Here is a 15,206-nt window from a genome sequence, read left to right as displayed (position 1 = left end):
TTTTTTTTCCTAGAGTTGCAGAGGTTAAGTTCTAGGTTAGTGAGAAATTGAGAATAAGTGTGACCCTCGAATATGAGGGGATTTAGGTGGAAATTTTGGGAGGGAGATTTTTGGTTTTTGGCGCCAAGATGAGGAAGTGGGAGCCAAAAATCCCGCTTTTCACTTACCATTTTGGCGCTTTAACATTTTACAATAGGATTTTTTACTCTAAAACCAAATCACCCATTAATTTTCATGAGTTGAAAGAGCTATTTGAACAAAGAGTGGGCCGTGTTAATCATAGAGATAAACTAGGTTAGATCCCGTGTCATGTACGGTGATCTATATACTCCGTGTATATATATATTTTTTAGTAAGATTTGTGAAAAAATATTTTATTTTAAATATAACGTGTCAATATGGAATACGTAAAAAAAAAGTACGATTTTTGTAAATGATTTGTTTCCTTTATTAAAATATTTTTTTTTTAAAAAAAAAAGAAAAAATAACTAAGGACACATCAGGAGATGACATGTGTCATCGCTGGTGTGTCTTTTAGTATATAGTATTGATGATGGTGTGTCTTTTAGTATATAGTATTGATATATTTTGGTTATCAAACATTTATGTAAATACCGAAGGTTGGAAATCGTATTGTTTTTTTAAAAAAATATTTACTCCTTTTTTTTTTTTTTTTTTGGTGATCTACCCGGTTCACCCTTTGGGCTAATCCGATTTTTTTTAATTGTTTATGAAAATCATTAACCAAAAGAATGCCAAAGTTGGTTGACAGTGTTAAAACATTTCAACATCAAATAGTGTTTGGACAATTATACCATCTAAAATATTTATGTATATATTTGCCCTTATTGATGTAATGGTTTATTTTTTAAATTTTTAAAATGATATGTAGATATTTATACCCATAAAAATATTTGTTGGCACTCTTATTAATTTTACTAACGACTAAATTTGTGACATGATCAAACCGAAAGAGAAATCCGGACATGGCTAGCTATGTGTCCTATGACAGTGTTTATTATTATTTTATTTTATTTTTTTGGTTTTTTTTTTTAAATAACACCACAAATTTTACAAAAAAATGGATTATAACACCATATTTTTTAAAACTTTAATAATAACACCACAAAATAATCAAAAAATATGATTTCACCACCATTTAACGATGTTTTGGATGGAATCCGTTAAAGGGACCCACAATGGACACGTGTCAAAATACAATTTGTTTAAAAAAAAAGAAAAATATCACAAACCCTAACCCAACCCAGCCCACCACCAGAACAGAACCACCTGCCCCAGCGGCCGACAACCCAAACACACTTGCCAGAACTTCCTGACCCCACCAAAATCGACGGAACCTTCTGACCCCACCAAAACGCCGGCTCCACCATCTTCCCCCCTCCCTGAAAATCACTCCAGCAGCCTCTGCAACCACCTCACGCCCGCACCAACGGGAAGCAGTCGCTGTACCTACCTTACGCACCGCACTGACCCTAGTTAACTCAAGCACTCTCTCCGTCCTTGAATCGACAAATTTGGGCTTAAGTTTATCGATTCCGGTCATTATACGTGGGGAGGTGGTGGCTAGGGTGGTTTTCGAGGAGGAAGAAATGGGTAGGATCGGGTATTCAGTGGTTGCGGCGGCTGCTTTCTGTTGGTGGGTTGGTGCCGATGCACGAGGTGGTTACGGGCTGGGGTGGTTTTCGGGGAGGGGGAAGGTGGTGGAGCAGACGATTTTGGTGTGGTCATGATGTTCCGGCGGCTGGCAGGTGGTTCTAGTGGTGGGGCTGGGTTGGGTTAGAATTTTGGGTTTTTTTAATTTATTTTTTAATTTTTTAAACAAATTGCTGAATGACACGTGTCTATAGTGAGCCCCACTAACGGATTCCATCCGAGAATCGGTTAGATGGTGGTGAAATCAATTTTTTTGATTTTTTTGTGGTGTTATATTTAAAATTTAAGAATTTGTGGTGTTATAATCCATTTTTTGTAAAATTTGTGGTGTTATTTAAAAAAAAAAAACCTTTTTTTTTTTACGGAAAGACAATGTTATCCACCCTAGTTTATATAAAGGTTTCAAAATGTCAATTTTTTATAATTTTTACTAATATTTAATTATATAATTCTAATATTTCGTATCAAACTAGTGCATTAGCATGTATGTCGAGTTTGACTTTGTCAGAAGGAATATTAACCTTGTTTTTGGTATAAGTATATAACCAAAGAAGGTAGTTCAAATATATCATCAATTGACCTTGAACCTCAGCTTTGGAATTTCACTATCCAATCTCCTAATTCTTTTGTATTCCCCATTAATATGTCAACACTGAATTTTCCTAGTCCATTTTCTAAGGAGGTTTTATCATCCCTGAACCTACGAGACTACTTTTGAATTTTGATAATCCATATATCCATCGTGGCGTCGTCTAAAGCTCTACAAAAGATTTAAATGATGATGGTAGCACTTATGCATTGGTTATTCTCAGGCCGTAGAAGAGGGGTGCAACTAATAATAGTTTACCCTAGACCCAAGACTAGGGAAATCTACCTAAACCCCTCATCCACACTCTCCTGCATCTCGCACCCAACAAACAACTACCTACCCAACTACCCAAGCCACATAAAATACTCCCATTTTCTTTCTTTTTCTTCCCTTCCAAGCTAAATTCATATTAGGAAATAAACTATCGGTAATTCCCAGTTTATCTTTATGATTGCTGTAAAATGTTAATCTAGGGGTACGTCTGTCTTTTCCCATTCATTACTGAAGGCTATGCTCGTCAATTTGCAGCAATCTACACAACTTGACCTGGAACTCCCTCCACGTACTCAATGACTTGGAGTAAGACGGCGTTATTTCCACGGTTTATTAAACTTCTTGCAGCTACTCTTCCCGTTTGAAACATCCCTGCCGACAAACTTAGGGTTTGATTTTCATCCAAAACTTTTTGAGCGGTAATTTTGGAATAATTAAACACCTCTTCTCCACTATCAAGGTCTTGATCTTACACTCCCTTTTGGCCGCAGGATTTGTGGTAACCATGTCTCTCAATCCACTTGGAAAACGTCTCCGGTGCAAGTCCCTAATTCAACAAATCGGCGCCCAACGGAAAACTGAAGATGAATTGGGATATCAACCCAGATCGCCAACCATAGTACATGAATCTGATTCGCAAGATGACAACGACTATGTAAGGCTCTTTGTATGCTTCTTATCCAATTCTAATTGCTCCTGTGTTTTAATATAGCTTTTAATTGAAACAAAATTTAATTGATTTTTGTATGCTTATTATCCAGTGTTCTCATAAACATTGTAATTGATCATAAACCAATTGCTCCTGTGTTTTTATATACATTTTAATTGATAAAAAATTATTTGGTCCTGTGTTTATAAATTATTTATCCCTCCAATTTGTGCGTTTTATAGTTGTTATTGATAATTGGAGTATGCTTTTGATAAGTACACTTTCACATTGTTAGCTTAAAATATGTTTATGTTCTGTACGTAATTCCGCAATTGCAGTAGTATATTGATACGTATAACCATTAAAAGATGGTGGGATGATAATTATTTAAGGAAATTATAATTTACAGGTGCCAATTGCACTTGGATTGCCTTCGAAAAGTATACACATATATCCCGAATTGTTTAAGGTATATAATTTTATCTTGCTATTTTAATTAGGAAACATAATGTGATTGGTTTAAACATCGTTTGAATTCGGATCTGTGTCATATCTAGGATAATGCCTTAAGTGTTGGTGGATATGTGAAAGGCAGAAAGATGGTGATAAGGGAATATTCTAAATCTATTCGGCGGGTTAGTGAGACATACTGATATCACTTTATTTATATTTAAAATTCCCTTGTTATTGTTATGAAAATAATTATAATTTTCTTACCTATATGTCCAGCCTCCAAATATGAACTGTCGGGTTGAGTCATTTAGGAGAACAAAAGGTTTTGTGTGAGACTGGACTCACGTGAGACCGGACTCAATAACAAAAGTCCAACAAAAAGGCGCGGGCCGGGCTAACTAAACCTGATCACGAGGCCCGCAACACCTAATACATGACAGTAATATTCTAATACATGACAATAATATTCTTATACATGACACTAATATTTTAATATCTGACAATAATATTCTAATACATGACAGTAATATTCTAATTCCTGACAATAATATTCTTATACATGACACTAATATTTTAATATCTGACAATAATATTCTAATATTCTTATATCTGACAATAATATTCTTATACATGACACTAATATTTTAATATCTGACAATAATATTCTAATACATGACAGTAATATTCTAATACCTGACAATAATATTCTTATACATGACACTAATATTTTAATATCTGACAATAGTATTCTAATACATGACACTAATATTCCTAACACCTAACCATACTATTCTATTACCAAAAAAAATATTCCTAACACCTGATCATACCAGCTAATTTATTACCAAAGAAAATAAACCTAATACCTAATTATAATAAACTAATATATGACATTAATAATCTAATATCTAATATCTTATATAGTAGTATATATAACCTAATTTCTGACAATTATGATTTAATTTCTGATATTTATAATCTAATATATGACAATTATAATCTAAAATCTAACAATTAAGATCTAATATAGCAACAATCTCGGAGATTCAATCAGCTTCAATATGACGTCTTTTTCCCTAATTTAAGATCGATTTCAACGCTATCTCTGATTCGAAAGTCGAAACATCGGCGACCGCCTCACAAACTCTCGATCAATCATAGAATTTTGCTTTCTCTTACCACCATTAACAACTGAATCAGATGAGCTCAAACTCAAAGCTAATTTCCTCGATTCCGAATTTCTCACCGTCTTTCCATTCGATTTCGACAATGTAGAGGCATAAACATTACAATTCCCAGATTAAATAACACAATTGAACCTTGGTGACCGTCTTACAGGCGAAGAAGGTGGAGGTTTAAGCTATTCTGGGGTGATGAACTTTGAGAGGTTGAGGAGTGTAATGTTGGTCATTGTGGAGTATTGATCCAAGAATAGGGTGTGATCTAGAATTATGGTGCAATTTGCATGAGAGCTAATTGGTGGTAATCGAGAGGAGATAGAAAGAGTCTGGGAGATCTTCTTCTGAGAGGAGGTTCATGCATTTTTTGTTTGTATGACCAGACTCACGTGAGTTCGTTCTACACAATACTTTACCTTAGGAGAATTTGTCAAAAATTTGATGATAGAAAGACAAGATGGGTTGGTGAGATGGGATTCGGGGGATTGCTTCATTTTGCCAAGGATATGCATTTACCAAGACAATTAGCTTATTGGGCAATGACCCGAATTGATCCAATGAGTAGGGTCTTTATAGGCACAGACGGTCGGGTATTTCCTTTCTCAAAAAACCAAGTTCGTTGGGTTTTAGGAATCCCTTGTGGATCAAAAGTAGTACCGTCTACAAAAGGAATGTCTGTTACTCTACACGATAAGGTACAAAGCATATTGTTAAAATATGGTAGGACATGGGAGACCAAACTAACAACAAAATTGGGTAGGTCGTACACATATGTAGGCATTCAAGTCACTGTTGCGATGATGGATAAGTTGGAAGGCTATTTTGAAGAAGACCAAGAAGAAGACTTTAAGACTTTGTTCTTGATTATAGCCCTGCAGATGATTTTATGTCCAACACAATCACCAAGATTACCTCACGATTTGTTACCGGCTATTGGATGTGCCATGGATAGTAGTCAATATGATTGGTGTGAGTTGGTACTTGCTAAATTAATGGACAATGTGTCAAGCTTTGCTAGACGTTTTTATGCGAATGGTTTTGCAGGAGGATGTGGTGGTTGCTCTATTCTTGTTGTGTAAGTACCATTCATTTCCTGAGTTTAATAATTTTGTTGTGTGATTAAATCTACGATCTATTGTTAATATAACAAAGCCTAACGAGTTGTCTAATATCTGGAGAAGTTGTTCTACCGTGACCGACTCAATTGGGAGCCTATCAAATGGGAAACGTACCCAAGAATAAAGGCTTGGGACATGAAGCAAATAGGCATTGCTGCAAAGCGTGACCGATTAAGGTCAGGGGACTATGGCAAATTAGGGGTAAGTTGTATATTTACTTTTAAATGGAGTAAAGTATTGTGTACCATAAAGTATAATGTTTTGATATCATGTGTCTCCATATTATATTCTGGTCATAATAAAGTAAATGTTATAATTTTATTAGATGTTGGATGCCGCATACGGGGAAAGACACCCTAGAGAGGCGCGGGACACAATAGCACCCCCAGATTATCCATTGTATGAAGTGAGTGATTGTTGTTCAATGGTTTTCCTAATTAGGATCAATATTTTCTCTGAATTAATCAAGGTCTTACAAAAAGGGTTGCTTGTGTGTTTGATGTAGGATGTCTCCAAATAGGTGGTGTGTGCTAGGAATAGAAGGAGGCGTGATGACTTGCGCTCTAACCGCTGGAGCTCTAAGTATGTAACCGACAGTTTAACAGCCAAGGGTGAAGATGGAGATTATACCACTTCCCCATGATATAAGCATAGGTTTAAATTTGAGCTGGTTCTTTATATGATTTATGTTCTTCATTTTTGAAGGCAACGAATACTTTTAATATGAGTATCATTTGAACGGTTTGTATGTAATATGTATTATAGGTTTTTTAGTTGATGAAGTGGCCTGGCGGCATGACAACATTCATCTTCGATGATGTATCCTCATAAAGTTTAATTGGTTCGGCCCATTTAGGTAGTGGAAAGGGCCATAATACGCACCTGTGTATTTAGTTGCAGTGCTCATTTGTTTGGGATCATGATCTGATCTCTATGATTTGAATTTTTAGTGTGCTTAGTAATTAATCATAAAAATATTAAATTGACACGTGAATAAGGGCCCAATTACCTATTGAATGTACATTTTTTAACATAAGAGAACCTTTGAATAAAAGGAAAAAAAATTGGTTTATTATATAAAAAAGGGAACAGTTATAAAATAATATTTCGGTAATGGCAAATGTTTGCATATAATAAATGACAAAATTTAGTTTGGGGAGCATGGCAAAAAAATAATTAAACATTGTCAATACTATTATATACATTTTACTCAAGTAAAATCAAAGGTCAAATTCGATGGGTCCTTGAATGAATTAATGAAAACGCCGCTTATCTTGGACACACGAAACATCGGATGTTTTGATTGGATCGGATCGACCTTTCAAAAACCGAATTAACCGAAATATAAAAGCACTTTTTCCACCTTTATATAAAGATCTCTCAAAATCAACCGAGTTAACGGGGTAGAGAACGTACCTTTATATCCCTCAAAATATATCTTTACCTTGTTACCGTCAATTGTAATTGTGTAATATTTCTTAAGAGCACCAAATAATTAAATATAAATTAAATGAAGCATGGAATAATTAAATTTAATTTTTTCTATGTGTAATGGGGGTTAGGGTTCATCATCTACCTGAATTATTCAGTAACCAGTAGTTGGTTTGTGTGGGCATTAATTGATAGTAGCCTCAACTAAAGTTTAGAACATTGCACAAATACACAATATCCAACACATGTACTAGCATAGGACATAGATAACATCCTTAATAATTCTTATAAATATGCTTGCTATGTCGCGTGCATAGGGCTCGTTGGAATCACTAGTACAAATAAGTATACATTATTTTAATCATGTAAATTTGTTTTTTTAAATAAAATAATGTAGCAAGGAATAATTATGTTTTTTTTATTTGTATTAACCACGAGAAACTATGTATTTAAAACTAGGCTATTCAATTTCGTATCGTATTGGACTAGGCCTAAATCCAAACCTAAAACCGGAAAATAATAATTTGGGAAGTATTAAAAATCGTGACGTGAAAAATTTGGGACCGTACTTTATCTGAAATCATGTTAATAACTACACATATCATATACCTTTTGTTCATGAGTTGCTTGACTTTGTTCAAATTTAACTTGAGTTTTTTTATTCATGACTACACGAAACTTGAAGTCCAAGTAATGATGGAATTTATGTATCTTGACTTTGTTCATGACTACAAGAAACTTGTAGTCCAAGTAATGATGGAATATATTTGCCTATAAAAGCTTTACCAACATCTCATAATTCCTTCCATTCAGCCACCCTTTTCTAAATCCTTTCTTAAAATCACTTTTATAACCATGGCAAGATGTGCTCGTTCTCAATCCGGTACATTTGTTATGTTGTTCTTTGCTCCACCAACCGGACTTGTTCCGGAGATGGACTTCACAACCTTTGAGTACTTACTTAGGGACACTACCAATTCAAACACTTTCACCGTTGTTTCCCGTGACACTATTGCTTCTCTTATTTTGAATCCCTCTAGGCCCAGCCAAAATCTATTGAACAATCTCTTGATGCGTAGGGTTGGGGGTGAAGGTTTAGTCTGCTCTGCTCATCTTCCAAATTACTATGACATTTATCCATTGAGAAGTGAATTCCACATATTCTTGAGATGGTGTCTAGCTAGGCCAATGTTTTAACCCAAACAACCTTACCCCTGCGCTTCATGTGCTTGATCCAAAGCCCGTCATCAACTTCAATCACCAGGTTGTGGAACTAGAACACACTGGAGTCCGGCTTTGTATTGGAACGTACACTGACGCATTCCAAATTATCAAGCTTCCTATCTTCCCACATGTGTTACATGTGTGGGTGGGATTTGAAAAAGAAACCAACATCGTTCCGGGCTACCATAAGGTGGATTTCACACCCTTCTAGGGTGCAACTGCTGTTAATGTTGTTAAAGGCCCTTGTATACCTATGCCAAAAGACACCTATGTATGTTGCTGGAATGTACGAGGTCTAGGAAGACCATCTCTTGTTGCACATTTCCAACAAGTATATGACCGCTATAGGCCGGGTGTTGTGGTAATGCTGGAGGCAAGACAGAGTTCAGAGAATGTGCAAATGCTTGCTAGTGCACTACCTGGAAAGTATAGCGTTTTGTTTTACCCACCCGAGGGTCTTTGTGGTGGTGTGGTCACTCTATGGAGGAATGACATTATAGCCATTGACCAAAGGATCATCCAATCTGATTTTGTGAAAGCTGATGCATATTTCAAGGTAATCTACAAATTAAAACCGCAATACATTATTGATATGTAATTGCAAAATTAATACTCAATTTTGTATGGTTATCAATTCTATGATAAAAGATGTAATGATAAGTGATTTATTTTGCCAGGGTCACCCCGTTGCGAGGCGTCCTTTGTTCTAAAGGGAGAAATGTGAAGCTTGTCTATGGAGTCCAGAGTGGCCAACTAAAAAATTGTCAATGATTATGCCGTTACATAGTATTATGTTACAATAAATCAATTTGTATGTGTTCCCTTGTCTTGAGGTTTCGTGGGTAGTGTCTTTGTGATTTGCAAACTGTGTCTTTCTTTTTAACAAATATTTGTAATGAAGTATGTGCGATTTATATATATATATATATATATATATATATATATATATAGATTGATTATTTACATGTGGAAAATTTAATATTAGTTGTTAATGAGGAAACAATAATTAACAAATATTATTGAATAAACTAGATACGAGATCCACGATTACATGATAAACACAGAGTATAAAATTATTGAAATAAGTAACACTATTACAACAAGGTTGTTCCTAGATGCTAGAGTCATGTTATGCTTACACAGAGACTCGTTTAATTTAGTTAATCTTTGTAACTCAAGACGCAGTTTTGAAATTTCTTTGCGCAAATTTTCATTGCTCTGACTTAATTGCATTATTTTGTCTTCACCACCCTGGCTTTCCCCAGCATCTTCCCATGCGAAAAATTTACAATCCCTTGTTGGATCCTGTAATAATAAGAATTATAAAATTAGTTTGGCTTTACAATATTATTAAATTAAAAAAAAAGGTAATTTATAAATTCAATTGTTAACATATACCCTCCAATAAGGACATCCAAAAAACCCCTTGCCTAAGTTTGTACCCCTTCGCACGGTTGAAAGACGTGCAAAGATACCATGGTTTGCATTTCATTTGGGTTGAATTTGTGGATGTAACGCTTGTTTGGGAATCCATTGGTGTTATTTCATAAATCCCTTCAAAAAAAAAATTATTGGATATTAAATATTGTGATATGGCTCAAATCCACAATGACTATATGTCTATATGGATTTATTTTAGAAATGACTTCTCATACAAGCCATCTCATGTTATCGTACACTACAAGCTTCACCAACACTAGATAAACAGGGATGAATTATCCACTAGTTATGAATGTTATAGTATAGGAAGGTGACTTTCTAGCATAGTGAAGGCACGCAATGGTTGTTTAATATAATATGAAATGGAAAAAAAAAAATATAGTACTTACGGACATGTTGATCATAATTAAGGACATGATTAATAAATAGAGGTTTGTGGAATATAACTTTTAAATCGAATTGAACTTATATTGTCAACCTATTTATTCGAAATAAATCAATAATGTTACAGTTTCCGTGTGGAATTGAAATAATGTTACAATTTCATACAAATGTTTTTTTAACTACTTTAATTTTATTAGCTTCATTTCATTTGTTTCTATGTGTGCGAAAATTTCTCCCCAAGTTTTTGCTATTTTGATTAATTTGTAAAATAGTATTCATTAATTTATTTAAATGTTTTTAACAAGTCGACGTGGTTGATTAACCTTTACAAAATTTGGTAGCTGTTTAGGCAATTGAATCGTTGTCCACGTTCCCAATTATAGGACAACAATTTTTTGTAGCTTGCGTGTCAAGTTTTGTAGCTTGAGTGTCAAGCAGGCACCAAGTTTGCTTATGCTAACCACAAGTTATAGAATCTTGCTACCCAAGCTAACTGAGTGCTACACATTGATGATTGTAAACAAGTCAAAAAGTCAACTTCAGTAAAAGTCAGGCATGGTTAAAAAAAAGAGAATTATTGCATTGATTATGTATTGGCAACAAGGTGGGTTTGAAAAAAATACAACATAACACAGTAAGGTAGAACATGTAATTTACCTCCAAAAGAACAATTAATTGATGAAACCGTGTGTACGTGTGGAGTAACGGATGCAATGGATAAAATAGTATAGTTGTATGTATGAGGTATCACGCTTAAATTTGAAAACTCACAATCTTAATCATATATTATTTATAAGTAACTTCTCCATATTAGACAACGATCTCAAATTTAGATCAAACAACACATCTTAAGTCATTGTATGAGGTAGGTTAATGGGTTTTGGTATCGTTATTTTTGTAAATGCTTTTTCGGCAGTAAAGGGGGGTTTAATTGCTATTAAAATATCGTTTATTTCTAAGGGGTTCTCCCCTATGTAGCACTATACCCAAAATTAAAAAAAAAAACATTGAACCTAAATAAGTTGCAAACAATTATCAGGGCCTAAAAAAAAATAAAGGTAGACTCCAGTTCTTTGAAAAGTCGTTGAAGCAAACCCTTTGTGCAACCTTTTTTCTAATAAAAAAAATTCTGAAATGCAAAAAATCATTTAATTGATTTAGTTAAATACTTGAAAAAAAAGGAAAGACATTAAACAACCATACACAAAATTGGTTGAATACGGATAAGTAAAAAGGAATGCAGCTGCTAGTCATGGTAATTAAAACTACTCAAATAAGTCGTTTGGGTAAAAGTGCGCTTGGATGAGGATCCAATAGATTGGATACCCCAATCAACCACTAAAGATATGATATGGTCATTTACATTTGCGGTTTCCCAATTCGGTGCAGCAAATTTGAATCCGTGATTTCATATAAAGTAGTCAAAATCATATGGCCAATAAGTCTACACTTGCAACATTGTCCATTTAAAATTTTCATTATTAAACTCTAGGATACCATTCAAATTGACCTACAATACCATACTTAATCTTAAACATATATCTAACGATCATTGATAAAGTACAAACATATAATTTCAAATACCTTGCAATAAGAGTAATACATGAAATCTAATTAAGGAAAATAACAACCTCGAAAGTAACCGATAATTGGCATCAAAACCCTTTTCAAACCCAATTACTCGTACACATTTGTATTAACGTAGAATAGGGGAGGAGTGACGTCCCCATAATACTCTAAGTTGAGAGACTCTCCGGGCTGCACGAAGTTGCACTTAATCATCTGCCTAACGCCACTGTTAAGAAAGTATAGGACAATGTTATTGGTAGCATCATACTTTATATGAAGGAGTGCGTCCCAAATTTGTCTCCCCATGACCATTTGCACATATGTTGTCTCGGGAAATCCATTCAGGTTCTCTCTTGCGAATGTGACAGGCACATACTGGAAAAAATTATATATAAATCGTTAAACTTAAGAGACTTAAACGATAATAGCAATATTAGCAATGCAATTTGACAATATTTACCAGTCTTCCAGCTCTTAGGTAAGGCTTTGTTACTTTAGCCTTGAAAGTAGGAGGTTCATTATCTAAATCATCAGCATTTCCTTCGTCGTCCGATGAATATATGTTTTCCTCCTCACCAACTCCTTTGACTAGGAGACCATTTCGAAAAACTTTTACCCTAAAATAATAGCTTGGGATATAAAACATCTCCACCGCATCACCATTCTGTATATCATTTTCATCAAGAAAATTTGTCCAGCCATCTTCAATGTAGCATCTCCATATAGGTCCCATTTCTACGAGTCTTATTACTACTGGAAAGGGAGTGTTGTTGTGACCCTTGAAAACATAGTACTTCCCATTCCTTGATGCAAGCAAGTCCCTTATTCTTTCCGGGACATACTACAACAAATGAAAACCATAGTTACACACGTGTGTAGATATTTTATTAGTGCAATTGGAAATTTTCTAGTGATTTCGTACCAGTCGTTTCCTGGTGGTTTCGTCCACCCTGAATTGGAACCAAGGGATTGTGGAATCCATTGTTTCAAGTGTGTGTACTCCTTTTACTACAGAAATATAATCATATTAGTGCCAATGAGAATTTATGCCTTTTACATGTAATTGACTAGTGTTAGAAGTTCATTTGCATGATAATTAACTTAATTACCTATAGTCAAAAGTCATCAGTCTATTCTATACTATTTCTGAGGACGTAGTAATCATAATTACATAGCGAAGCACATATAGATACAAGTAAAATAACAATGTAAGGGAAGAATTTTCATATTTTCTCAATGACCAAAATGATTTCTACATGACTAGCTTTAGCACATGCATATTCCACGTTAATATAGACCAATCCTAGCAAGTTACAACAATATCAAAAATTGGGACAACCTGCTCTAAACATATCATAACTCAATAGGTCTTAAATTAGCCACGATTAGGGTAAAAGTTCAATTATCTATAAACATATTTTAAAAGTTAATCACTTTGTTTAATAATTACTTTATCTTTAATATTTGGACATTTGTTTCCCAATTAAGATGTTTGTAAGAGATTTGTAATCGATTCTGGCAATTGAACATGATTATTATCTCATTTTAAATAAACATTTTGACAAAGAGAAGTAATTCCGATTATATTTGCAACTTGATTACATTATAGGATTTAATCTCAATTACATGGAATATGTGAAAATTACATGCAATTATGAAATAAATGAATCAAAACTTAAAATAATTACATGCAAATTCGACACTCATCCTAAAAAAAAAAAAAAAACCACCATTTACAGCTACTCTAAACAGATAATAACATAACAATTATGAAATTAATGAATCAAAACTTAAAATTGAGTATTTACATGACATTATCTTTTCCATACATATTGTGCATGCTTTTTACATTGAAAACTTTATGTACCCAACAGGAAGATGCAATAATAAATAAAATTAAATTAAGAATTACCTTTGGCTAATCAGTAGAATTGTTCTGCAAACCCTCTAGAATCGTTGTTCCCTTTAATTCTACGCTTAAAGCTTGCCTTCCTTATGTTGAGACTCTTCCTGTTACTTTTGAGGTAAAAGGCACAAGTAGTGTGGAAGGATGAGTTATGATATCTTAGGGTTATAAATTCCTTAGAGCATTTAAGAAAAAGGGTGGTGATAGACGTGTACTTAATTTTTACCAAAATTTGTACTACATAATTATGTTGACTAGATGGTATAAAATAAAAATTTATATAACAACAACAACAACAACAACAACAACAACAACAACAACAACAACAACAACAACAACAACAACAACAACAACAATAATAATAATAATAATAATAATAAAAATAATAATAAGGGAACGATGAAGAAAGTAATCACAAAAATGTCTTTTACTAAGACTAGGGGTAGGGGTGAATGTGATTCGGATTAGAAGCAAACTGAACCGAAAACCAAACCGATTTATTAATTCGGTTTGTAAATATTTTTGAATTTGGATTGGATCGTATTGAAAAAATAAAAAAAATATGGTTTACGGATTGGATTTGGTTGGGATTTTAAAAAATCGAAACCCGAATTACAATCTGAATTTCAACCCAGTAATTTAAGCTCGATTTCTTTTTCAGATTATCCAACCACTTTCCCCTTTCATATATAAACGTAAAATAAAAAATACTTAAAACATTATTCTCAATTCTCCTTTCTCAATAACTTTCCCTGTCACAAAGAATGTAGATAAGAAGAAATGGTTGTAGGAATTTTTGTAGGTGAGGTTCGGATTTCGGGTTTGAATGTTGCAAAACAAGGGAACAAATTTCGGTTTGGATTGGATACTAATTTGAAAAACCGAATTAATTTGGTTTGGATTGGATAAGATCGGATCGGATCATAATTGTGTTCGGATTCGGATTCTGATTTCCGAAACCGAAGAAATTCGGTTTTGGCTTTAATCCAACCCGCAAACCGAACTTACACCCCTAACTAGGGCAACTCCAACAAATATTCAATCAAATATCAAGGGAAGAAAGGGAATAACCTAATAGGTATTAGTACTAATAGCTCATTGTTTGTATAAGTATTTAGGTTTAACGAGATGAGATATAAAATCTTTATCTTATATTAAACATATCCATAATCGGTTCACGGTTATTAATTTAACTTTACGTCTTTGTAATCATACAGTGTTGGATTAGAATAGATGGAAGTTAAATGGCTAACGATGCACACAACTAAATGAGATATACAAATGAAATTATAGAAATTTTTACATTATTCAATTAACT

The 15,206-nt window shown here is 33.8% G+C and overlaps 1 protein-coding gene across 1 annotated transcript; it reads left to right on the top strand.

The window, feature by feature from the left end:
* Positions 1 to 2,914: 2,914 nt before the first annotated feature.
* Positions 2,915 to 3,948, top strand: LOC145584421 (uncharacterized). The gene is made up of 3 exons (XM_081641264.1): positions 2,915 to 3,191; positions 3,595 to 3,654; positions 3,743 to 3,948. Exons 1-3 carry the CDS (start codon positions 3,042 to 3,044, stop codon positions 3,836 to 3,838), a joined length of 306 nt encoding a protein of 101 aa, XP_081497390.1. The 5' UTR covers positions 2,915 to 3,041; the 3' UTR covers positions 3,839 to 3,948.
* The last annotated feature ends 11,258 nt before the right edge of the window (positions 3,949 to 15,206 follow it).

This window comes from Chenopodium album, chromosome 2 (assembly GCF_948465745.1).
Source record: "Chenopodium album chromosome 2, dcCheAlbu1.1, whole genome shotgun sequence".
NCBI lineage: Eukaryota > Viridiplantae > Streptophyta > Magnoliopsida > Caryophyllales > Amaranthaceae > Chenopodium > Chenopodium album.
This window is presented reverse-complemented; position numbering and strand designations above follow the sequence as displayed.

What these genes read in the sequence shown, in the direction of transcription:
- LOC145584421 (XM_081641264.1), top strand. Translation starts at nt 3,042, where the DNA reads ATGTCTCTCAATCCACTTGGAAAACGTCTCCGGTGCAAGTCCCTAATT. An exon ending in CGCAAGATGACAACGACTAT is followed by an intron (nt 3,192 to 3,594) that starts GTAAGGCTCTTT and finishes TATAATTTACAG; the next exon opens with GTGCCAATTGCACTTGGATT. An exon ending in TATATCCCGAATTGTTTAAG is followed by an intron (nt 3,655 to 3,742) that starts GTATATAATTTT and finishes TGTCATATCTAG; the next exon opens with GATAATGCCTTAAGTGTTGG.